Source organism: Phyllopteryx taeniolatus, chromosome 11 (assembly GCF_024500385.1).
Source record: "Phyllopteryx taeniolatus isolate TA_2022b chromosome 11, UOR_Ptae_1.2, whole genome shotgun sequence".
In the NCBI taxonomy this organism is placed as follows: Eukaryota; Metazoa; Chordata; class Actinopteri; order Syngnathiformes; family Syngnathidae; genus Phyllopteryx; species Phyllopteryx taeniolatus.
In genome coordinates this window covers 10,822,926-10,849,590 of record NC_084512.1, presented here as the reverse complement: position 1 = coordinate 10,849,590, position 26,665 = coordinate 10,822,926, and the positions used below count along the sequence as shown (strand labels likewise).

Genomic DNA, 26,665 nt, shown 5'->3' with positions numbered 1-26,665 from the left:
ACTAAGCATCCCTTTTATCCTTAAAAGTCTTAAAACAGATTACTGACAGATATTTTGGTTCAACGCATCTTTCCTACTATAAACCAAATATCACAACTTTGGGAGAACTCTTACAGCACTCTTACAGCATCCCCCAAAGTACTATTGAATAAATAATATATGGAGAGGAAAAAAAACAACTGATAACTTACCTAGATTTGAGAAGTGCAGGTAATGCTTGCAGATATAAGAGTAGTACCTCCACAGGCAGGCACTGTGTATGATAGCTGCATACTTGGGTGCAAACTGTCGAAACCCCAAGCTGTTGAGCATGGTGGGCTAGCTCGACCCCTCGCTGTAGCACAGGATTGAAGATGTGTGTGTATAGCTGCCACTGCACTACAGCATTGCCACGCAGTGTCAAGTGGCAAACGTGACCAGCTACATGTTGACTCAGGTGCCAGTCATCTCCAAACACAAGCTCTTGGTAAGCCTCAAGGGCATCCCACTTCCATAGCATGTCCTGTGCACCACCTCCACTTGGCAGAATCCCCTGGGAGCGGTAGCACAGGCTGGTAGAAATAGCTGAAGGTTGCCCATGTTGTAGCGTCTCCTCAAGGCCTGGCAACTGACTATGGTCCAATGTGCAAATGTTACATGAAGCAAGCTTCAATTTCTCTGAGGGCTGTCCTCCACCAAGCTGGTCTAGTATTAGTCTGCTGAGAACACTGAGAACATGAGACTGGTAACTACGTAGACCTGGAGCTTGGAAGGCGTCCAAGAGTGGTTTTATCACGGAACGAGGGTCCATGCAACAGCAGATTCCAACAGCCTGCACCCCGGCTAGTACCTGCAATACAGCTGGTCCACTGGGCGACAAACGCTGCAGGAGCCGCAGGCATTGATGAGCACAGGCAGCCAGGCAGCAGCAACGCTCAGGGTAATGCACTCCAATAAGCTCCATCCCTTCCTTTCCTTCGCCGTCCTCTTCAAAGGGGTTACGCCTGGCAGCCATCTTAAAAGCTGAGACAGGCAAACCCGACAGATCTCTGTGATGATGTAGGAAGTGGGAATATTCACAGCGACGGTGACGACGTCGAGCACACACGGACTGATGCAGCTGCTCTGATTTTGCTTTCTTGACAGCACTTACAATCTTGAAGACCCCGGCAATTAGACCTCGTAGTCTTTCTGAAGCCTCACCGCCTACTTCTGAATCCCTGGCCCTCCCAAGTTCCTCCAGACGCAGTACTGTAGTTTCAAAAAGCTCCAGCCCACGGTGTTGGACAAATTCATGGATGAGGTCTAGTGATTGACTAAAGAAGAAGGGGTTGGGTGTTGAGGCATGCAGGCAACTCAGAAGAACTTGCAATACCCCTTCTAGAAGCTCAGGCAGGAGCAATGCCCTGTGGCGAAAGCGGGAAAAAGAAAAATCATCTTGGACTTCTTGTAGGGTCTTTTTGGGTCGAGGAGCAAATGGATTTGTCTGTCTGTCAAGACAGCTTTGGATTTTTAGGGTGGCCCGTAGCAGGTCGGTCAGGCTGCGTCTCAGGCTATCTGGAAGGGTTTCACTCTGACTCACATCTACTGACATTAGGTGCAAGATGGTGCGTAGGAGCATCCTCTGGACCAATGCAATCGGTTCTTCTGTCCAGCCCCCAGCAAGCTCTTCTGCTCCTGTTCCACCATCGCCTCCTGGACCACAACAATCTCCAAACTCTGTCAGGATCTCAGTGAGCGTTGGTACAACACTGACTGCCAAGCCAGGACTGTGACTGATGCTCATATCAAATTTACACACTTTCTCCAGTAATGAAAGTAACACAAAGCAGAGATCAAAGGGTGAGTTCTCCATGCGATTGAATATTGACATTGCAGCTGGGTCTGTCAGGGTTTCAGTGTCCATTGTGTGAGATCCAGAGAGTCTGGGATGGGGGTATGGTGCACTCATGGTTTCTGTGTTGGTGGTTGCTGTGTCCGTTAACTGTGTAGCTTCCAAACGATGATGTAGATGATGTACACGGAGGGTAGAACCATGAGACTTTCTGCTCCTTGTGCCACTTGGGCCTGCCTTGTCTTCAGCATTGGCTTCTGAATCTGAGGTAGAAATTTGGGAGCGCCGAGCATCCTTTACAGAGTATTTCTGGGCTGTCCTACGTGACCTCCTTGATTTCCAGGTGCCGCTGCCAACACGTGGCCTCTTTCCGGTTTCCTGTTCATCTGTCCCAATCTTCTGTCCTGCTCTAAGAGGTGCAGCCTTTACCTCCCGGCTGAGGAACACCTCTAATAAAGACGGCAGGGTGAAATCTGCCGACAGAGAAATGCTGTTTGTGAGTTTTCTGGAAATACATACCAAATATACCTCTCAGGCAGAAAAATTTAAATTACGCAGCTAAGATTTACAGTACGTTCAACTTTGAGATTCTGTTATTTCCTTAACATGGCATATGAGAAAACAAAGATGATCAGAAACCATTACACACTTGTTAAAACACCTTCAGTGAGTAAGAAAATAATTAAAGTAAAAAATGTCTAGCATCCATGCCACAGTGGATCATCAGTCCAGTACCAAATACCAGTGTCATCCAAAGGTCAAAAGCTCCTGTAAGCACTCTTTAATGTTTCTTAGTTCTCAGTAGGTCTGTACAATATTAGGAAGAAAATTACATTGCAATTGACCTGCGATATATATTGCGACGTGAAATAATACAGAATCGGTGTTGGTAAAGTTCATTTTCTACGCGAACTAGTTCAAAGTTCAGTTCATCATTCCACAAATGAACTCAGTTTAGTTCATAGCTCATAATTCAACATTTTGAACCAAGTTATTTTTTTCCCCCCCCCACTACGTTGCCAATGGGTTGGCACGGTGCACGACTGGTTAGCACGTCTGCCTCACAGTTCTGAGGACCCGGGTTCAAATCCGGCCTCGCCAGTCTGGAGTTTGCATGTTCTCCCCCGTGCCTGCGGGGGTTTTCTCCGGGTACTCCGGTTTCCTCCCACATTCCAAAAACATGCATGGTAGGTTAATTGAAAACTCTAAATTGCCCGTATGTGTGAATGTGAGTGCGAATGGTTGTTGCTTTATATGTACCCTGCGATTGACTGGCAACCAGTTCGGGCTGTGGCTGACTACATTAACAAAAGAATGTATCTATTCTTATATTACAAAACAAAATAAATTCCATATTATCACAAGTTGACCGCTCAGTGTTTTAACTGAAGCATTCTGATACAAATAATTTCCCTAGTAATCCATTTTTACAATTATGTGCTGTATTACAAACCAACACATTAACTCCCTTCCACAGTGTCCCTGAAAGCACCTCACGTACTCACGAAGCTGCCCAGTTTCATTCTGAAGAGCGAAATAAGAAATGCAGCAGGTGTACGGTACAAGCTTTTAATCTTTTGAGCATGTCCAAACTGGTCCCCCTGCTGGCCACTTTTAATATTACAGTTGATTCACTATATCGTCCAGTTCAACACCATCGCAGCAGACCCTGCGTTGTGACTATTGCGCACACGTACATCGCGATGACGACGCTCAAACAAAACATTGTGCCGCCCTAGTTCTCACTTTAGTTGATTTACAGCATTGTTGTCCAAAAAAGGGGAAAAACAATTATTGTTGTGGTATGGCGATCAGGAAAATTAATCACTACTCATATTTCATTGCGCCTGATGCTGCTCTATCATGTTAATCTAAGACTTCAAACATATCTTACACTTAAAGTATGACATTAAATAAAGCTCTATAAATAATCACAGCAAACATGACACATAAAATTAATCTACTGCCCAGTTTTGTGGCACAATTTACATTTGTGCACACAGAACAAAGGGTTATATAATGCAGTTATTTTGACATACATAAAAAAACGAACATTGTTATTAGCTACAGCATGAACATTTGATGATGATGATGATGAGTACAAACCTGGTGCTTTTTCTTCTTGTACAGGGATCTTCCACACCAGTGGGAGTAGAGACAGCAACAAAGTTAGCAGCTCCTCTCGGCAAGTCAGCTCCTGAGAGAGCAACAAAACACACTGGGGTTACCTCGAAAGCCTCCCTTCTCCTCTCCTTTTGGTCACACTCTGATGTCACATTAAGACACACCCATCAAGACATTCTTCGAGCGCAATACTTACATCCACTTGTCTTTCATTACTAAGATTTAATATAAATTTGGGACGTAAAACTAACTTGTTTATGAAGGACCTTTGATACTAGAGACCACCTAACTATGCTCTTGGCTAAATTAGTCAGTAAATCTTCAGTGCTACTGTGTGGAGAAGCAATGTAGCATCTGCATGACAGTCTTGCTTCCGTGATCTGGGGGTGGGGGGGTGCGGGGGGGGGGGGGGGTCGCATGTCTACCCACAGCATTCCTCACTGCAGAGAGAACCAAGTCCTTCATGTGCTAATTAAAAACAATCAACCTACTTCGTCAATTGTCCATAAACAATGATCAGGTCCCAGGTAAAAATACACAGTCATTATTTTATCAGTGTGTACACCTGTTTTAAATCAGTGAGATTAAGGCGCAAATAATGAAAATGTCCAAAGTAACATCCTTCCATTTTCTATATTGCTAATACTCAGTGGGGTGGCAGGTGTGCTGGAGCCTATCCGAGCTGACTTAGAGTGAGAGGCAGTGTACAACCTCGATTGGTAACCAGCCAATCGCAGGGCACATGTACACAAACAACTATTCACACTCACATTCACACCTAAGGACAATTTACAGGCTTCAATAAACCTACATGCATGTGTTTGGAATGTGGGACGAAACCGGAGTACCAGCAGAAAACCCACGCAAGTACAGGGAGAACATGCAAACTCCACACAGTTTACCAGAAATATTTACATGAACAAAAATATTTGGACACAAGTACACATCATCAAGACCGCAAGGTAACAAAGGTGACCAATGACTGGTTGAAGAATTTGCTTTGAGAATTTCTTTTGCTGAACAAACATGGTTTTAAAATCCACAGCTCATTTTACAACTAGTACTGCTTCTTGTAGCTCCTTTCACTCTTAACATGGTCACATGGCACCAAATGACGTTCACCTCACAGATGGAGCAGTTGTTGATCAGTATTACTGTACTACTGGAAAATGTATATTGTCCTAAAGATATATTTTGTAATAGTGGCTTTTTTGTCTATCGTACTAAAGAGGCTCCAGTTACCAGAGACAAATCCCTTGTGTGTTTTAACGTACCTGGCTAAAAAAGATGACTCTGATTCTGTTCGATATTGATATAAGTCACCACAAATGGACCCAACCATTTGAAGTATATAAGTAAGATGCCACAAGACGACAGTAAATAAATATGTGATGTTATCATATTTGTCAAATGTACATCTGCACTAAATACCACATTCTCACAAATAGTAGTAGTAGCTGTGAAAATGGTCACGCAGCAGGTCATGCGAAACGAGAGCGTTTTATAAAGCTCAGCTCAGAACTGAAGAAGGCTGGAAAATGCAAGGTGGAAGACCTGAACAGGTCATTGCTGACATGTATTATGATTCATTTGTGACACTGAACATTCTCACCTGATCAATGATGGAATCTAGGGTGCTAAGTAACAGAAATCCTCTTCCTCTGACGAGGTACTCCCCTAGTGCAACCATATGACTTTCCTCCTCATCCTCCTCCCGTGCCTCCGCTCTCTGTGCCACTGCACTGCATAGTTGGTGTACATCAGTCAGGAACTCCCTTGCCAGCGTGTTACTGGCCCCACTCATGTCTGAGCTAAAAGAGACACAGAAAGAAAGAGATCAATAAGGGATTAATTAAAATCTGTTGGTCCTCAACTGCCAGTATCACACTCTCTTTAAATTGACTCTTATGCTATCTTAATTAACATTGTTGCAGCACCATACTATTTAATAAATGTTCCCCACTCCACATCCATTGCAGCCTGGTCCATTCTGAAAGGGGGTACCCCATCGGCAGTCCCTTCTCAAGGTTTATTTTTTCCCCAAATGGGGTTTTGAGTTTTTCCTTGCAAAATTTTTTATTTTTTAATAAATCTGCAAAAGATTCTACAATTAATTTTTTTTTCTGTCAATATGGTATGCTGTGTGTACATTGAGGAAAAAAAAATACTTAAATGATTTTAGCAAATGGCTGCAATATAACAAAAAAGTGAACAATTTAAGGGGGTCTGAATACTTTCCGTAACCACTGTATTATCCATCCATCCATCTTCTACCGCTTATCCGAGGTTGGGTCACGGGGGGAGTAGCTTTAGCAGGGACGCCCAGACTTCCCTTTCCCCAGGCACTTCATCTCTTCTGGGGGGATCCCGAGGCGTTCCCAGGCCAGCCGAAGGATTTAGTCTCTCCAGCTTGTCCTGGGTCGTCCCCAGGGTCTCCTCCCGGTGGGACGTGCCCGGAGCACCTCACCAGGCAGGCATCCGAATCAGATGCCCCAGCCACCTCATCTGGCTCCTCTCGATGTGAAGGAGCAACGGCTCTACTCTGAGATCCTCCCGGATGCCCGAGCTTCTCACCCTATCTCTAAGGGAGAGCCCGGAGACCCTGCGGAGGAAACTCATTTCGGCCGCTTGTATCCGGGATCTCGTTCTTTCGGTCACGACCCACAGCTCGTGACCATAGGGGAGGATAGGAACGTATATCGACCGGTAAATCGAGAGCTTCGCCTATCGGCTTAGCTCCTTCTTTACCACAACGGATCGATACAAAGTCCGCACCACTGTATTATATATTTTGTATTTAATGGTTATGATTTTTATTTTTTTAAATCACCAGTTACTCGAATAGATTTTTCACTGAATACCTTCTTACGCTTACTCAATTAAATATTTGGAGGACTAAAATCTGATTTTACTTGAATCATATTATTCTAAAGTAACAGTACTCTTACTTGTGTACAATATTTGGCTACTCTACCCACCTCTGTTCATGAGAATTATAAAATTACTCGAGTTTGCGTTCTCTTCCTGACTGCAGTGTAAACAGGCAGATCAAATATACCATACGTGGAGTTGACGCGTGTGTAGTTAAGTGCAATTTGGGCATCTGCGCAAGGGAGTTGTTTCATGTTCTCCGTGAATGTAAACAGACTCATATCGGATATGGGCGACTTAAAATGTAAAGTAAATAGATCATGTAAAAATATAACATAAGCAATAAGTCAAAATTGGGCACTCAGACCTACAGTCTAAAACCAGCATTAGGCTAGTTATCGTCTCTCCTATCCTTACTTGTAAACACAAACAGTAAGATACAGCAGTACTTCCAGCATAAAACTATTGTGTGTCTGGCTTGGACGTTGGGAGTATACAGTCTGAGAATGTCAACAAAAACCTCATCATCTGCAATGAGTACAGATACAGTCCTTCTGGGGGCCGTAATTGCCTAAGGATGGCAAAGTATTGTGAGCTCCGAGTCCTGACGTAGTGCTGATGTGATTGTGGATAGCGTACTACAGCAATATACAGAATAAGCTAATTTCTTGCTCTTTTTACTTACATGGGGATTCTATATTGTCACTGTCTCTTTAGTGACATACTCTGGTCGTGTGTTTGGTTAATAAGCACACAAATCACAGACTGTCAAGCAGTGCCTTGTAACACACTGTTAACAGTTACACACGCCTGTTACGCACAAACAGTCGACACCATTTTTTATTTAAAACAATATACTTAAGTCTAACTTTAAAACAATGTGCCAAACTTTTGGGCCAAAACGTGTTGAGTGGTACTTTTTTTGGCCACCATGTAATCACTATTGGAGTAGGTAGGTAGGGAGGGAGGGAGGGAGGGAGGGAGGGAGAGAGAGAGAGAGAGAGAGAGAGAGAGAGAGAGAGAGAGAGAGAGAGAGAGAGAGAGAGAGAGAGAGAGAGAGAGAGAGAGAGAGAGAGAAAAGAAAAAAGATGTACAGCTACCGTAATGTAGTTAAAACTGTCTTGTCCCAACATGGCCAAACTCAGTAATCAACACTCCACTTACAACCAACTCAAAGTAACTGGCATTTGTTCCCTATTATTTCTGTTATGTTTCACCAGATGTAAATGTAAAAGAGATGCAGGCGTCAACACAAGACATCTAGCGCGTCTTTCTGTATGCTGTTTAATTAAGATAAACATCTTTTTACAAGACAATGTCAACTATACAGTTAAACGTGAATCCCAGATAGGTTAACCAGATATGTTATCCCAAATAACATAGTATTAAGTCATTCTAATACATATTAATTACTCTACTAAACCAGATTTTGAAACCTAACAACAATTTAGGAACAAAGGTGAATAGCAGGGTTGACAATGCCCGACGCCACCATCTTATTTATAACAATGCAGCTAATTTCTAGCTCTTCTCGAACATATTTTGTTGCCTTACCAAATGTTACTGGGCCTGACAGTTTTCTTCCAGCCATCTTGTGTATATTCCAAGTTTGACTGCAGCTTGACTGCTGGCTGTATCTGCATACTTTCTATCACGACGACTGACTGAATTTTCTGTTCTGCTGAGCAAATTCCATTAAATTGGAATTTCAAATGGAAGCTTTCGAGATTCGCAGCAGATCAGCGTATCACATGAAAGCATGTGATGTCACATGGCAAGGGGACTGGCCTTGGGAATACCGAAGAGCCTCCAATGACCTGCAAAGGACCTCTGTAACAGACCATCACTCACAAAAACTGCATTTATAGTCTACAGTACAACTGTGATATTGACAAGCTTTACACTGTGTAGCTTTGAGTTCTGCATTGTCTAAATAAAGATGATGGGATGGGATGTTGGACCAGTATTTTGTAATTTTTGTAGATGTCTGCTTATCGGAAATGTAGTTGCAACTGATTCAATTTGTCAACATATACAGTAGATAAGGAGCTTTGCCTCTTAGGCCTCATTGACAAGACATGGTTGACAGCATTGCTTATCTGTCCCTTTGCAGAGAAGCATACATGTATCACGCACAGACTATTTTTACATTCCTGGTTTTAAAAGATAAAATATATTAGTCAATGTAATAATACTTATTTTGACTGACACTGTTGTATGTTTACGGTTTGTGGTAGTTTAGATGTCTGCACTACATTACACTGAGAGCTGTTTTTGATATTTTGATTAGCTAGATTAGTGATTAATAATGGGACCTCTGAACGCAGACAGACATGCAGTACAGTTCAACAGCAGTCTAAACTACAACAATGACAAGGGGACAGTTTTTATTCAGCTCTCAATAGACTGGAGTATTCAATTGTTGTGGCTTGTGGAGTGTGCATGGTTCTTTAACTTACAAAACATTAGAAAACAAATCTTTTTCAAGGTCAAGAGTCAAATGTTAAGTTGTTCATAGCTATTCAGCGTGCTAAGAGCACATTGTTTTTCATAAACATACACAAATCAATTGTCTGATTAGAGGCACTTGAATTCCCAAATGTCCCATAACTACGTCATTCACAATATAAATTTGAACTTCAAAGGAAATTCTGCACATATAGTCTGGAACAGTAAAGGTTCTCTATTTACTGTTGGGCACCAGCAAACAGAAATTAATAGCCAGCAATGCAAAGCGATGTTTACAATTGTGCCTGATTAATGAACTTTATAATTGTACTCCAAATCTCTTGTAACCAAGGCATTGATCTGTGACACACTGAACTGCTGCACTTGCACACTGTACAGTTACCCAGCCTTACAGTGACTTAAAACTCTGTTCAAGTACATAGTACCTGTATTAAATGAGGACAGGAATAACAAAAAAAGGTCCATACTTCATCAAGCGTGACATTTTTATAGCAAAGCACACATAACCTTGTAACTAGGGGCTAATAGTGGCACCTACCAGAATTTCAGGGCGTCTTTGGTGTGATGAGGGTGATGCTGCACATAGTGGAAGAGACAGAGGAAATTCTCTAGACTTTGGAGGCTGACCTGATGAGAAACATAAGAAATCAGGAGTATCGTGATTTAAACCAATCCTTTTCTTGACAGCATTGAAAAGTTGAGTCTTTAATTATACTACCAAATCACAATGGCCATTAGAGTAGTGTATGTAAAAAGTCTGCACACTTGTTCAAATGCTAGGTTTTTGTGATGAAAAAAATACCAGGATAAATCATTTCAAAACATTTTCCATTTTTTTATATGACCTATAACCTTTACAACGCGATTGAATTTTTAAAAAAATATTTTCAAGAACGGGAAAGTAAAAATAACAGATAATGTACAACCCCAATTCCAATGAAGTTGGGACATTGTGTTAAACATACAACCCTAATTCCAATGAAGTTGGGACGTTGTGTTAAACAAATAAAAACAGAATGCAATGATTTGCAAATCATGATCAACCTATATTTAATTGAATACACTACAAAGACAAGATATTTAATGTTCAAACTGATAAACATTATTGTTTTTAGCAAATAATCATTAACTTGGAATTTTATGGCTGCAACACATTCCAAAACAGCTGGGACAGGTGGCAAAAAAGACTGAGAAAGTTGAGCAATTCTCATCAAACACCTGTTTGGAACATCCCACTTGTGAACAGGTGGGTGCCATGATTGGGTATAAAAGGAGCTTCCCTGAATTGCTCAGTCATTCACAAGCAAAGATGGGGCAAGGTTCACCTCTTTGTGAACAAGTGCGTGAGAAAATAGTTGAACAGTTTAAGGACAATGTTCCTCAACGTACAATTGCAAGGAATTTAGGGATTTCCTCATCTACGGTCCATAATATCATCAAAAGGTTCAGAGAATCTGGAGGAATCACTCTGCATGTTAGCGGCAAGGCCGAAAACCAACATTGAATGCCCGTGACCTTCGATCCCTCAGGCGGCACTGCATCAAAAACTGACATCAATGTGTAAAGGATATCACCACATGGGCTCAGGAATAAATACAATTCGGCGCTACATCCGTAACTGCAACTTGAAACTCTACTATGCAAAGCAAAAGCCATTTATCAACAACACCCAGAAACGCCGCCGGCTTTTCTGGGTCTCTAAAGTTTCGGTGTGGGTGAAGTCATTTAATTACAATAAAGTAATTTAATTACAGTAAGTTAGCACCCATTATTTCTGTCATGTTGTAATGTTGGTTTGATCTGACTGATTAGAATACACAATCTGACTAGAGCAGTGATTTCCAACCTTGATGGAGCCAAGGAACATATTTTACAATCAAAAAATCTCACGGCACACCAACAAACAAAAATGTCAAAAAAAGTGGAAACATTATACATTACTGTATGTACTTCCTGCCATCCAATAGAAGACCATTCATTTGTTCTGTCTGTCACTATGCCTCACTGGCAGAAATAGATGAAAAAGGTACATTATTTATTGTAAATATATTTTTTGAGCAAGTAAGACCACAAGTATATACAGTAAATGAATGAACAGGTCATTTAAATAGACACATTGCTCCATCTTGTGATCGGATCGGTGATTGGTTATCGTTTTTTTAAACTCGTTGATCGGTGATTGGCCTCAAAAATCCTGATCGTGTAAAGCCTAGTGTATACTGTATACATGTTTGCATATGCCTTCTCCTTCGGGTCTTCCATGGTTGGTTCCAGGTTTTCTCATCCAAATGTGGGGTGACAAAATTGTCAAACAACTGTGTCTTGTTTCCAAGTAAGCGAGAAATACTTGTGAAACTGATTTCCGCAAAGGAATCTGTGTCAACTTACTTCCTGTATCGCAATGGTAAAAGCAACTCTTGTTTTCATGTGATTTGTCATTACGGATATGATTTAAAAAGAACATTTTCTTTGTGCCTGCCAAGCTAAATATGCATACATCATCAGTGCCAGATAAATGAAGATGCAGACCACACTCACCATGGACAAGCAGGGGTAGCGGGTGAGACCATTTCACCCATATGTGGTGGCTGGCTACGTGGAATGGTGTCACTGCACCAGGGGGCTGGTCTACATCGTGTACTCAAACACACACACAGACACACACACACGCGCCAACAAATGGTTTGGGAAGAGCAAAAGAAAGATATGTGGAGGATGAGACAGACAGGAGACGACAGAGCTTAAAACAAAGCACAAAACATGAAAGAAATATATGAGAGCAGAGAAAGCGAAGACATGGCTGACAGGAAATAAAAGCTGAGAAAAGTGTAATCAGGTAAGTAAAAAAAGCTCTGGAGCATCACTGCACTTGTGCACTCAGTCTATCATCAGTGCAGTGGTTCTGCCCATGTTCCTAAAATGGGAAAAGGAAAATAATTGGTGCAAGATAACGCTGATTTCTAGGCAGAGGTTGCTTTTTTTCCCCTCTGGTGGCTTTAATCCAATTTTACAATCCTCTGTGCACCAGCCAGCCGAGCTGATTTGATAACTGAGCGATTACCAAAGTGTTCATACAGCTTGGGAAATTATCAGTTGGAAATGAAGAGAACACCTTTTGAAAATAAACAAAACTGTGTTGACTTTTGAACCTGTGTTTGTATTGTCCAATTTACATTTGAATTGATGACTTGCTGGAAGATTAAAATACAGTGTTTATATTAATTATAATGTGTGTGTGTGTGTGTTTGGGCAATCATATTTGATCAGAAAATACCACAGAATTTATAGAAATGCTATACTACAATTTTACACTACAGTATTACTTTGCATTAAGGTCCTGGGGATTTAGCCCTGCTGAGCATCCACTGTGACCTGCTTCTTTACGCGGGTGATCACGGGAGGCCAAGTCATGGGAGTCTGGTGGCTGAGTCACTCAGGCTGCTCCAGACTCTCTTGTGAAGCGGTATACAACTTGGCAGTGAGGCGGTGAAAAGGATGTGATCCTTTCCTCGTGAGAGGGGATGAGGGAGTGTTGGTTATGTAATGTTTTTTTTTTTTTTTTCTCCGTTCTTCCAGTTTGAGATTCCTACTGATCTAATTTGACATTTCGGTGATGAGCATCATGAGGAGCCCCTAACGTTCTGCATTTCCTTGCAAGATATGAGTCACAGATGAGTGCATGGAGGTAAAATGTCAAGGGGCTATTTTAATAAAGCATGCTTGTCCGTTATCTACGCTCAAAAACTTTGCAAGAAATTAAAATGTTCAGGATTTCCCACTAAAAGACATTGGAAGGCATTTTGGATGAAAACATTTATTTTCTTTATTAAACTGGATCTAATAACAGGGCTTTCTGCATGAGTCCACATCATCAACCACAAATGTTTAAGTAGTGTACAATCATATCAACAAGTGGATTGCAGTTAAACTCCAGAGAAGGCTGCGGTCTGCTGTTGTCTTCCAGTAAATCAAAGATAAAGACTAACGCTGCACAGAATCTTTTCTGTTGAATAAAAGCTAGAGTAACAAATGCTGTTGTCCATGATTCCATCAACAGAGCACCTTCACGCTGACCCCTTGGGATGCCAAATTGTTCAACAAAAAAAATATTGTACAGTAAGCGCATGAAGAGCAATGCCTCTCATCAACACCAATTGTTGAGTAAAACATAACAACATAAAAGCAGAGACTACATGTTACACAGTGCGTTTTTAAGACTTGTCAAAACATGCTCCCAGGTGGAAAAAACAGAGACACGACAGTAATCAGACTCTGCCTCAAGCCAACGACGAAGAGATAAATAATTCAACTATTCAGGCGATTGTTAGAAGCAGCAAGTGGGGGTTTTGGTTGAAACTATGAGGGACAATGAAAGCAGATGTGAAAAAAGTCCTGCGGTCAAGCCAGAACAAGAAAGTGACTTTGCTATGGTTTGGTAACCAGTGTCACAAAGAACATACTAAAAATCATCACAGTCAAAGGATGACAATCAATCCTTATTTGTTGGATTGTGGTGATCACAAGACAGAATGGTCAGAGTCTTGATTTCACATTTTTCATGTGTAGACTACAGGACTAGATTTACCCTCAGTGAGCAGGCACTAGGGTTGGGGATCATTTGAATTTGAGCGATTCCGGTCCCGATTTCGGTTTCTTATTTCGATTACGGTTCCAAACAATTCTCGATTCCGATTCTTTTAGGAGTTTAAATAAAGGGTGTCCAAATTATGAACATACATTTTCTTAGCAGCCCGCAGCATAGACTAAAATGAACATTTGACCCTGGGTTCTTTATTACCAGTATCAATATCAAACCTATGAACTAAAAGGCAGTGTGTGTGGAACCAACCCAATTGACTTAATATTCATTATTGAATGTTTCAGCTAAAAGTTAAATGTACCAGTTAAAATTATTTGGGACTGTTTTATCACGTTAAATGTTTACGTGTTATGTGTGCAAGTTTTAACTTGACTTCCTGTTTTAAGCTTGTAGCCATTTATTTTGAAGGGTACACACCGGAACTCGCCATTTTGACACGAAAAATAACTTCATACAGCACCGGTGATTTTTTTATTTATTTTTAATGGATGGAACCAAATGCTATAAAACGATTCCTTTCCTTACCCACCAATGAGGTAAGTGTTTGTGGTACTGTGAGACGTTTATGTGAATTTTGTCCCAATTCATTGTGATGTAAAGTTGCTACGGTGAAGTATTAACCCAATGTTAAGCTTTTTTTTCTGTCATCGGGTCTTACGTTGGTTTGAAGACTAAAATAAACTCTATTGATCTGTTTTAGACAGTGACACAACACCTCAATAGAACTGTAGTCATCTGGAAACACTGCTAGATATAACTGTGTGTCATCTGCATAGCTATGATAGTCAAAATTTAAGTTCTGATGAATTTGACCCAAGGGTAGCATAAACAGGCTGACCAGGATGGGTTCAAGAACTGACCCTTGAGGGACCCCATAAGTCATTGCCATTCAATGAGACTCCAATTGTTACAAAATAACTCCTTTCCTCAAGGTAGGACCTGCACCACTTAAGGACTGTTCCATTTAGTCCTCCCCCTTACAATCTGTTCAGCAGTATATTATGATCTACTGTATCAAAAACCGCACTGAGGTTCAAGACCAGAATTAACACCTTTCCCGAGTCAGTATTCAACCTTATATCATTTAGCACTTTGATAAGAGCAGAATTTGTACTGTGATGAGTTCGGAAACCTGATTAGAATTTGTCAAAAAGTCCATTTAAGTTAAAGAAATTGCTGAGTTGATTAAAAAATAACTTTCTCAACAATCTTGGTTACAAAAGGGAGATTTGAGATGGGTCTATTGCTTGCTAACATGGAAGCGTCCAGCGTTCTTTTTTTTTTTTTTTTTTTTTTAGCAGAGACTTAATGGCAGCTATTTTAAGAGCTGTAGGAAACTCGCCTGACTGAAGTGAACAATTGATTATTTGCTGCATTATTAGCTTTGAAAAAGTCAGATGGTGTTGACTCAAGACAGCTCGTTGATGGTTTCAGCTGCTGAACCGTTTTCCCTATAATTTTTTATAATTTTTCCTGGGTGGCTTCAGATGTAGCATAATTTTATCATTTTGCTGATTTGTGCTGATATTTAACCTGATGGATTGTGTGTATATATATATAAAATTTTAAAACAAAGAAAACATTCTTGCACAAGCGGGGATATACCGGCAATAAGCACTTTCGGGTTTGGTTCCTTTATTTTCATATTTTATAAAGTCCACTTACTGTCAGTTTCATCGAAGAAGATAAGAAATGTCCTATTCTACATAGCTGCATGATAAAATTTGCAAGTGAGACCAATAGATAACTTTCATCAACTTACGTGTGAGGCGTTTCTTCTTAAGATTTATCTGCTTGATTGTTCTGAGATAGATTATCTCTAATAGATGAATAGATGAGATGATAGAGTGTCTCTAATAGAATGTGAAACTTGAAAGCAGACACGATGGGTTTCATCGTGGTTGCTAAACTAATCAGACACAGTGAAGAGCAGGGACCCTCTGTCTGGCTGTGCGCGTGTCTGTGTGCGGGTCTGTGTGTGTGCGCGCGCGCATGCCTATGACAATGCGGGCGCTAGGGTACACAAAAGCTAAGTTTTCTGACGGCGAAACAGTAGCTGCACAGTTAATGGAATTAGTTCCAAAGCCTAATGCCACCGCGACGATGTGGGAACAGTTTGGATTCAAGCCAGACGAACGTGGCCAGCCCGCTAACACCAACGAGCTGGTATGTCAAATGTGTATTAAGTTGCGGCAAAGACAACACAACTTAAAACCTCAAAGTGACAATCAATTTTAAACACATCCATCCCACCCAATTTCTTCAGCTGGGAACAAAAAAAAACACGGTGGGACATCTCGTTTCCCATCAGCTTGCAATTATGGAACCCTTTGCCCAAAAATGCAAATACAAACGTGAATATGGCGCATTTATGCTCACATTATATACATTATAGCGTTACTATTGGAAAGAGATGTAGCCATTGAACATGTTGACAAAGCAGCGTTTAAAGGAAGGCTGGAGACTTTTATAAAGTAGCATACATCCTGACTCAATACAGGTTACTTTGATCTACTTGTGTTGTCATTAATCTTGCTCATGTTTTCTTTACCAACTGGAAACTTGATTGGCAGTATATTGCCTGTTAAGGCATTAATGACTGTTTATACATCTGTGCTGAATTTTAACATTTGTAGAAGTGCAATTTTTGGGAACAGAGCCTGAGTCTGTTTTATTTATACTTTGTTTATCTAAGATATTTTATTTATTGTTTGACATTACAATGTCAATGTTCATTATACTTATCTCACCAGATGCATTTTGGGTGTTTCATGCGGCGTGATTACATAGAAAGTCAATGTAGTTCGCGCAGAGAGACGCGAATCCGTGCCGAGTGGCGCGTATGATGCAGCGCGAGTGGGGCAGTCACACGAAAATTTGTCGCCTTCGCCTGTTCGCTTGTAGCTGGGAGAGCTGAGCTATAAGCCACATTCGCATCGTGACAGCCAATCAGCATCGAGAATGGACGACATCACACGCAGCGTTCAGCAAATAATCATTACCTTAGAATTTTATGGTTGCAACACGTTCCCAAAAAGCTGGGACAGGGTCATGTTTACCACTGTGTTACATCACCTTTTCTTTTAACAACATTCAATAAATGTTTGGGAACTGAGGACACTAATTGTTGAAGCTTTGTAGGTGGGATTCTTTCCCATTCTTGCTTGATGTACAGCTTCAGCTGTTCAACAGTCCGGGGTCTCCGTTGTCGTATTTTACGCTTCATAATGCGCCACACATTTTCAATGGGAGACAGTTCTGGACTGCAGGCAGGCCAGTCTAGTACCCGCACTCTTAATACGAAGCCACGCTGTTGTAACACATGCAGAATGTGGTTTGGCATTGTCGTGCTGAAATAAGCAGGGGCGTCCATGAAAAAGACGTTGCTTGGATGGCAGCATATATTTCTCCAAAACCTGTATGTACCTTTCAGCATTAATGGTGCCTCCACAGATGTGTAAGTTACCCATGGCATTGGCACTAACAAAGCCCAATACCATCACAGATGCTGGCTTTTGAACTTTGCATCCATAACAGTCCAGATGGTTCTTTTTCTCTTTGGCTCAGAGGACACGACGTCCACAATTTCCAAAAACAATTTGAAATTTGGACTCGTCGAACCACAGAACAGATCAGTCCATCTTAGATGAGCTTGGGCCCAGAGAAGCCGGCGGCGTTTCTGGGTGTTGTTGATAAATGGCTTTTGCTTTGCATAGTAGAATTTCAAGTTGCACTTATGGATGTAGCACTGAACTGTATTTACTGACATTGGTTTTCTGAAGTGTTCCTGAGCCCACGCGGTGATATCCTTTACACATTGATGTCGGTTTTTGATGCAGTGCCGCCTGAGGGATCGAAGGTCATGGGCAATCAATGTTGGTTTTCGGCCTTGCCGCTTACATGCAGTGATTTCTCCAGATTCTCTGAACCTTTTGATGATATTATGGACCGTAGATGATGAAATCCCTAAATTCCTTGCAATTGTACGTTGAGGAACATTGGCCTTAAACTGTTCGACTATTTTCTCACGCCCCATCTCTGCTTGTGAATGACTGAGCAATTCGGGGAAGCTCCTTTTATACCCAACCATGGCACCCACCTGTTCCCAATTAGCCTGTTCACCTGTGGGATGTTCCAAACAGGTGTTTGATGAGCATTCCTCAACTTTCTCAGTCTTTTTTGCCACCTGTCCCAGCTTTTTTGGAACATGTTGCAGCCATAAAATTCTAAGTTAATGATTATTTGCTAAAAACAATAAAGTTTATCAGTTTGAACATTAAATGTCTTTGTAGTGTATTCAATTAAATATAGGTCAAACATGATTTGCAAATCATTGTATTCTGTTTTTATTTATGTTATGTTTAACACAACGTCCCAACTTCATTGGGGTTGTATAAACAGAGCACATTTACTCTAAATTTGGACTAATTGGATAAATAATGTCCGGGTAGCAATCTTTTCCAGGAATAATTCAAGCTTTTATACTATTTTTTTTCAAATTATTTTGTTCTAGATGGATGTTTAGTTATTCCACCTTATTTTACAAATTACACACACATACAGTAAATATACTGAGAGAGAACAAGAGCAATGGATAACACAAAAATATTGTACAAATAGTATCCAAAAAGAGAGTAACACCTGTAATAAAAATCTGCAATATAGCCCGTGATATAGCATTGGATTACAGTATCTGTATTCCGTGATGATAAGTTCTAGGGACTCATTGGTCCCAGGTTGGGACTCATTGTTTGCATGTGCATCATGGGACTCACATAGTCTCAAGTGTAAAATGATGATGTGTGTATGTATTTGAGACTGATTGCAAGTAATATTTACCAGAAAAAGGTGATCTGCAACATGTGTGTCTTCCATTTTAGTACAAAAAGTGTTGTTCTACCAGTTAATGAGACAATTTGATGTAGAGCAAGTAGAGAACTGAGCTTTAGTTCCCAAGTATGCCTGAAAATTAGGCGCCGCAAACACCCTCCTTTGGTCTTTTGAAACATCCTCTTGACTCAAAATAAATGCTACAATCTACATGCAATATAGACCACTCATTCTTGGCCACAGGCCAGAGAATCATTCCACTAAAACGATTCTGCTAATCAAAATTCAGCGAGACGTGGATACGAAAAGCAGCCTTCACACATTCATTCAGCTCCACCAGAGGCCGTTTGCCTAAGCACACGATTTGATGCTACTTTAAGCTCAAGAAGACTCTACAAGAAAGCCTTGAATCAGAAGATTCTGGGGCTAAAACAATAGTTTGTTATCATAGTGTCAAAGTCCAATGAATGCATTGTCACAGGGACAATGGGTGCGAACAGCAAATGCACAAAATTATTGTGGTGTATCGACACTCATTGGACCTTCCCTTTGATTATTTGGGACCAAAGACATCATTTTCATGCTATTCCTCCTTTTATCTGAGCTGGGTATTAAAGCCACAGTGAAAACAGAGAGAGTCAGTAGTCAGTTAAGATACTAACTACTTTCAAGTCTTGATTACTTGCTTAACTACACAAAACAAAAATGCAACAGCACAAACAAAATGACAAGGTCCTAGAAGGGAAGATCTTTTGAAACAAATTTCCCAATACTTTGTGTTCTATTACTAATAACAGTGAAGTAGGACAAAAATGATGTAGTGAACACTTATGTAACGCCCTTGGCATCGCAGACAGCAAATTGTTAAACCAAAGAACAGGAAAGGAGGATCAGAGAAAGTTGTCACATCACAAAGCTTCATTAAAAAAAATAGCATGGCTAGAAAGGTAGAGGATGCTTCCACTACAGTCAGACAATCTGTTCTTGGACACTAGTGGGACTCTGATGTGTTTGTATTTAGAATCTATTTTTCCCAATGGAAAGAATGGAAATAGAACAATAGTATTAAATATACCGGTAACATTCACTAATATTTCATAGTGGAGTTTGTATAAATAAAGACATCCCCCTCGTCGACCCCTTCCCCATCTGAAGTTCTGCAAATACCAATTAAAAACATTCACAAGGGCTGGGCAATATGCAATGACATTATTCAAAACGAAATTTGCTTGACCCCCCCGACCCCCCTTGATATCTCCTGATATTTGGTAAGCTTTGAAACTTTTTTCCTCACGATCCTTTGTCAATGAACACTTTAAATGTTCAACAATTTAAAACCATTAAAGCCATGTGTCTGTTGTCAAAGCGTGACGTCGTAGCCACGCCAACTTTCTCATGCCCCTTTTCCATAGTATGGGTTCTACCCCCAACCAGCCCGGTTCTGCCATGTGGTCGCTTTTCCACATCACTGGCCGGGCGGCAGGCCGAGGGGAGCTGTGGCGTCACTGTCATCTGATTTGCCAACAGATGTCGCCGTTTCTTTAAGTGCGGCGACTCATGGCGTCTAAAGGCTGCCACACACCAAGCAATGCCGCCGAACCCGACTGAACTGTCGCGCTGTGTGCGTGGTTTGGCGACTGTTTTCATGAATGGCCGATCAGTCTGCCACTGGTTTTGCCGCAGATCAAAATTTGAATTGCTGTCTTAACGTCACAACTTAGAACCAATATAAACGCAAATAAGCTTTCCCTCACGGAGAAAACACATACCGGGTTTAGCGAGACGCACCACCTTAAGCCATACAAATAGTATATAAAGCATCAAATATTGTTTTACATCAATAATTAACAATATTCGTAAAGTATAATGTGCCTGTGGATGAAAAAGCGAAGCTTGTGCCCAGCATGTATGTGAACGTATGTACACACTGGGTACGTTCAAATGAATGGAGCGCTTTCTCTGTGCTGGGGTTCTGGTAATCCCTGGCTTTTGTGTCCTGGGGGATTGCCAAAATTGGGTGCGGGATGGGCTGAGTACTTCACTGCACTGGCGAGAGGTTGGCTGCATGTTAGCCCAACTACAACAGTAACCACTGCCACCCAGAATTGGTGCCGCATAAGTGTTTGCAGCCACAACTTCTCTATGTATGGATATGAGGATTCCCATGTTTGGGGGAAAGGGATGCATGTGGTGCAAATTTGTCCACTGCTCAAATTCCTGCCTTTATATTCACACCCTTTCTGGAAGATACAGGTTTTAACGTTAAATAATAATTAAAAGTGCTCCATTATCATTCATTTTTGTTTGTTTTTTAGCTTCAGGGAGGGAATGGATAGGTAAAAAGAGAGAAAGAAAAAGATAATGGATTAAAATATTGGTGAAATTAGATTATCCATGTTCTAATGCAAGTCTCCTGATCAGACTGCTGCTAAAAGGCTGACAGTAGGAGGGCAAATGAAAGAGATGCAGCATGTTGACCAATTTAAGAAGCAATCTCCTCTACTCAGGGTTGAAGGCACCTGCCTCGACCTGAGCTCGGTAACTCCGTGTCAGACTTAAGACATCTCAGGGACCAACTGTCGAAGATTGGAGGCATGTCCCGAATCAAATGGAGAAGCAGTTTGTTTTTGTCTTTCTTGACAAGAGCTGCATGACTTCAATCTGGCCTTCAATCACAAGATTACATACTGCAACTAATAAATGGCAAGACACACTATCCTCTAATTCGCAATTTAAATTGGTTCAGCTCCTGTGATTTGTTATAAGACCAAAGCCCTATTTTTCGTCGGTCCTGGTTAAAATTGTAGAATTTACATTTAGTAACTGTGCTCACTCATTGTGAAAAAGCAGAGGCAAAATATGAACCAAAGTTGAGACAGAAGTAGACTGAAAAATTGTAATACAGGGGACACATTATGGAAAATGTACTTGTATACAAATAAAGTCGCTCAAGGTATATTTTTCAGAGTTTTAAATTATATCTCTGTCATAAGTTAATGTTGAGTGCAAGCACAGAACTCCAGCTACACATAATAGCAACAAGAAAAACAAGAACATAAGTTTCTGTCAGGAAGAAGTTGAAAACAGGTCTGGCACGCAGCGCACTATTTCAAGACTGAATAGGTACATAGCTGAAAACTAGCTGTAAGCAGTTTACTGTATTTTTAAGGGTACAGCAATGTTTGAAGATGTTTGTAAGCATTTGGAACACTATTGAAGTGTTTTGGGATCATGGAATTTGGTATATTTATGGTTTAAACTATTAATACAGGCATACACTCGGAAGCTGTTGATGTGGGGGCTGTGTTGTAATGTGCCAAAACGACGAATTGACAACCGTCATTCAGCAGCTTGGTGTTGAGAGGCTGCCTCCACAAGTCTGTCTTTATCTACTTTTTCCCTACTTGCTTTACTTTTCAGACTTTGGCTTGTTTGAGAACAAGGAGCCAATCACCTATGGTAACAAAAGCCCATTGGCCCCGTAGAATAGGGAGCGGGTGAACAGTTTTCCATTTGCATGCAACAGAACTGACCTGCCCTCCAAAAACCGAATACTTTCATGTGGAGCAATACAAGTGGATGTTAAGTCACTAAGTCGCTGTAATTCTTTATCCTTTGTGTATTTTAAACAAAAGGTGTCAAGGACCTTTTATTAAAGACACCCGAGAATGGTTTTAAACTGGGGGGGGGAAAAAATGTAAAACAGATTTTCTGATTAAAATGTTGCACAGAATTTTATTGATCATTTTACACCAATATACTTTCTGATGGCCTAAGTGATAAGCAAGTCTGCCTCACAGTTCTGAAGTTTGGGATTCGAATCTTGGTTGCAGCCATGATTTTGTTAATTAAAGACTAAATTGTCCAGGTGTGAATAGGAGTGTGGATGGGTGCTTGTGTATACATGCACTGCGATAAAGTGGCGACCAGTCAAGCGTGTAGCCTGCCACCTCTACAGTTCACCTACAACTGCAATCAGTATAAACCTGACTCTGACCCAGTTGCCAGAACCCCCACCTTGCTAAACTGCATTCTTCCAAGCAGCCCCGCTGTGACACTGCCCCCAAGGAGACCCCTCCTGGGCCCTAAACTAATTAACATCTACCCTCGAAGTCTGAACTCCCAAGCATCAAAGGCCAGATGTTTTTACCGGACCAACTATCTGGGAATAGGAACAATTGCTGGGACAAGGTGATACCCGCAGGCGTCGAGAGGAACTGCAAAGTCGAACCGGGCGGACTCTCATTTGATGTTTAACCAAGGATAAATGTCTGTTTTGATATTTCACGAACTCTGCATAAATTTTCCAAATGTATGCCTTGATGTCTGTGTCAGTGTGTCAACTTTACAAACGCAGCTGTGAGACTTTGATAATTGTTTGTCTTGATTTGACTCCAAGCAGCATGAAATGTGATTAGAATCGTAAGCAGTTGATCTGCCAAAACTAAACTATAAACTTTCTATGTGCTTGACCTGTGAGTAAAGAGCGTACCAAGTTGTGGTTATTTTATATTAATATATGATTTAAAAACCCTTTATATCAAATTTGTAGACAAGATTCAAGCTGATGGGTGTAGTCTTCTTCGTCCATCTTCGACACGCCCTTGGGGTACATAACCCTGGCGTTCGTGTGTTTTCTCTCTCATGTTTTTTCTCTCCTCTGAGAGAAACATTTTCACATTTTTTCCTTCTTCAACCAAATCTGCCTCCGTGCTTCCCGAGACACGCTCCGAGAGAGACCACTCCCAGAGGCCAGCTGAGTACGGTCGTGAGTAGACACGGCAAACGTTTGCCAGGCTGTACAATAATAGTGCCTAATAATTTCAGGGAAATTATTAGCTTCAGACAAAATCTCAACTTTGTCCTCTCGCTCTCTCTCTCGTCCGCGTTATGGACGCGTTAAACGCTCGCGTTTGCCACTTTAGTCCAACACACGATATTCTAGTTCCCTTTTCGTACGGCTATTTTCCTTCTTTTATCATTTTTAGTGTTATTTTGTCTCTTTAGTTAGACCCCTTTGTGTGTTTCTCTCTTGATCCCTTGTAGATGTCATTAAATATATGGTAAAATTTTACTCTTGGTTGTATTTTGTGTGTGTTCTGAGTTTAAGTAAACCTCTGTCATCTAGAACTCAAAATTTAATAAAGTGTAGCAGCGTTCAGATTACGAGACTGATAAAAAGGTTTCTCGTCACTTTCCCAAAGTTTTATCCACATAAAAAGTGACGTGGTTCCCCTTTACGAGATAAAATTAGTTTGATTTTAACAAACTTAAAATTACGTTAAACCGGAAGTAAGGCAGGCGTCACTTCCGGCTTATTCTTTTCTCCTAAATTAATGAAAAAATGTATTTAACCCATATACGCTACAGCCGTATATAAAATGAATGGATGCTTTTCAATTCAGGTGTGTTTTTAATAAATTCAAGCCTGTTGTGCCTATCGATAGACTAAGATGATGTTTTTTTCAAGGCTGATATCTATTATTAGTAGTAGTAGGCCAATAACTGAAATGATATTCATTTGCAGTAAAAGGGAAAATATTGGCATCAAAATTTTTAATAATACAAATTCCAACACTTTGTTCAACTGCCTTTAGGCATGTTTATTAAATAGTTTTTCAGCTTTGCAACATGTTAAAAGGTATTTTAAATTTAAAAACATTTTTTTTATCTTAGACAATAGAAATATTAGATTTTCAGGTCTAATAAAGTTAAACTTACACACAAAAATCTCATAAAATGTTTCTACAGTACGCCCGCGACCCTAGTGAGGGTAAGCGGTACGTAAATTAATGGATGGAAAGTTTTCCAAATTTTCAATATAACTGAAATGTTAATCTTTCACTTACCTTTGATTTAAGTTCAAACAAAAACAAAAAGGGAGTTCCCAGGGACAGCAGCATCTCTTATAAAGTTAACAGAAAATTTCCTCCCTGATGTTTGCGCAGTTTTAAATGGTTTTCTTATCGGCTGTTCAATTAAAGAAAGGGCAGATGCCGATATGCGTCAAGATGCCGAATATCAGATAATCAATCTATCCCTAGCTGTGTTCTTTTCAATTACTAAATACATGTATGTGGTGGTGGTGATGATATACACCTTAAAAACCTGCCTTAGAGGAAATGCTTTTCTTAATTAATCTGTGCCCAACAGCTGTTATGTGGAAGTACAAAAACACCCAGACAAAATACTGCAATCAGAACCATACAATCTCCTTAATTTAATTTCCATTAACACGGCGTGTATGGAGGAAACTGAATATTCTTGTAAATAATCCTATGTAGCCCAAGCAATAAGCACCGTCACAATGTTGGTAAACTTTACTCCAGTCAACTGGCCCGGATAGTACTCACATGAAAAGTAAGCATCACAACCAATGATACTGATCTATTTTACATTAGCTGAGTTGTGTGCAGCACCTACCTGCAGATCCGCACCTTGAAGCCTACAGTCCATGTACTTTTCCCACGCAAAGGACAAGTCACTCTGCCGTGGACTGGCCATTTTGTCCACGCCTCCACGTAGAACGCCAGTCAGGATGCTGAGGAAGCCAGGAGTAATCAAAATAACCTTCCCAGTTCTTCGACTTGCGCCGACCGAATCCCCAAACGATCTCGAGAGTCGTTCATCGCAGATTCATGCTTCACTGCGCAGCTTTCCCCCCACCTCTCCACTTTTTCATTCAGCATCTGCAGAGGTTCCACATGACCCTTGGTTACTTAGACTTAGCTGACAAACATGTTCATACCACAGCATGCTGACGCACCTGCACCTGCACCGAAGCCGCAACTGGCGACACACCGCAGCATGAGCAAAACAACACGGTTACGAGGGTATCAACTAGCTAGCTAGTTAGCTATGCTAACTGAGATGTGACAGGAGTTGGGAGAAAAGTTGCAAACATTACAGCTGCTCATTTCCGCTCCAGACACGTTTTCAAAATAACCGCAGTTCAGATTCCTACCTGGAACACGTCTACCTCTCAAGTTTGACATTTATACCCCAAATAGGTACGAAATGAAACCCAACTTCATTGGCAATTTGCTTAAAACAAAGTTAATGTTTGAATAGGTGAATAATAAGTAAGGCCTTTTAACCTTTAGGTTGAAAATTCTTCTTGGACAATGTCTTATATGTCCTCAAGAGCTTGACCACGCTAGAGTGCAAGAGAAAATGCGAATATTTCCAACCATTTTATATATATATATATATATGTGTGTGTGTGTGTACGAGACTTAATAACTACAGAGCCGCTGTGCTTAATGAGCAGTACTTTCTAATACCAGGCGTCCAAACATATTTTGTGGTATTAGCTCATTTACTTGGATCAATTCCACTCAGCCGTGTCGCATCGCACTTGTTTGCATGGCAGCTGTCACAACAGTTCGTGTGGCGTTAAAGTTGGGTCTATAATGATTTGCCTTCATCGAAATGCCAACGGAGTTCGGATGCCCTAACACCATGCACGATGTCAGATTCGAAACAGGATGGAATTATTTCCATACATACCTGTTTTTTTTCCTCCATAAATTCAAGGCAGCTACTGCTAGCCGAGTAGTACAGTTTAGAAATGTAACCCTTTACTTTGACTGCAAGGCACTACTCCCCCACTAAACGGAGCGACGCTTTTCAACGCACGGCTGACAGGGCTTATCTGTAGTTGTGCTGCTTGTACAAAATATGTTAAGATTTTGATAAACAATGCCCTTGTTAAACCACAGCTACTTAGAACACAAATGAGGTTTAAAATTCGCTTCATGTATCTGGTAGTTATTAATAACAATCACCCGGGTAATTTGAATGAAAGCACTTATCTGATAACAATGCTGTATCGTAAAATGATAATATAGGCACAATAAAATGTATACGTAACGTACATATCTGGATGCTTGATGGGCCTGGACGCTTTTTAGATGTATTGGCAATGTTCCTTAAAACAAAATTGAGGGAAATTTCAA

At 40.8% G+C, this 26,665-nt stretch overlaps 1 protein-coding gene across 10 annotated transcripts in view; it reads right to left on the bottom strand.

Annotated features, from left to right (window-relative positions):
* lyst (lysosomal trafficking regulator) overlaps positions 1-25,592 on the bottom strand; it is a 63,235-nt gene extending 37,643 nt beyond the window's left edge. For 6 of the 10 annotated variants that reach the window (XM_061789482.1, XM_061789483.1, XM_061789475.1 and 3 more), the window contains exons 1-5: positions 25,131-25,589; positions 9,816-9,904; positions 5,550-5,748; positions 3,920-4,010; positions 192-2,286 (exon numbers count right to left, since the gene is read on the bottom strand). In XM_061789482.1, the coding sequence (XP_061645466.1) occupies positions 192-2,286; positions 3,920-4,010; positions 5,550-5,748; positions 9,816-9,904; positions 25,131-25,211 (2,555 nt within the window). In that variant the 5' untranslated portion in view covers positions 25,212-25,589. Of the gene's footprint in view, positions 1-191; positions 2,287-3,919; positions 4,011-5,549; positions 5,749-9,815; positions 9,905-25,130 lie in introns of all 10 variants that reach the window. The other 4 variants (XM_061789476.1, XM_061789478.1, XM_061789477.1 and 1 more) reach the window with 2 other exon arrangements.
* Between the last annotated feature and the right edge of the window lie 1,073 nt (positions 25,593-26,665).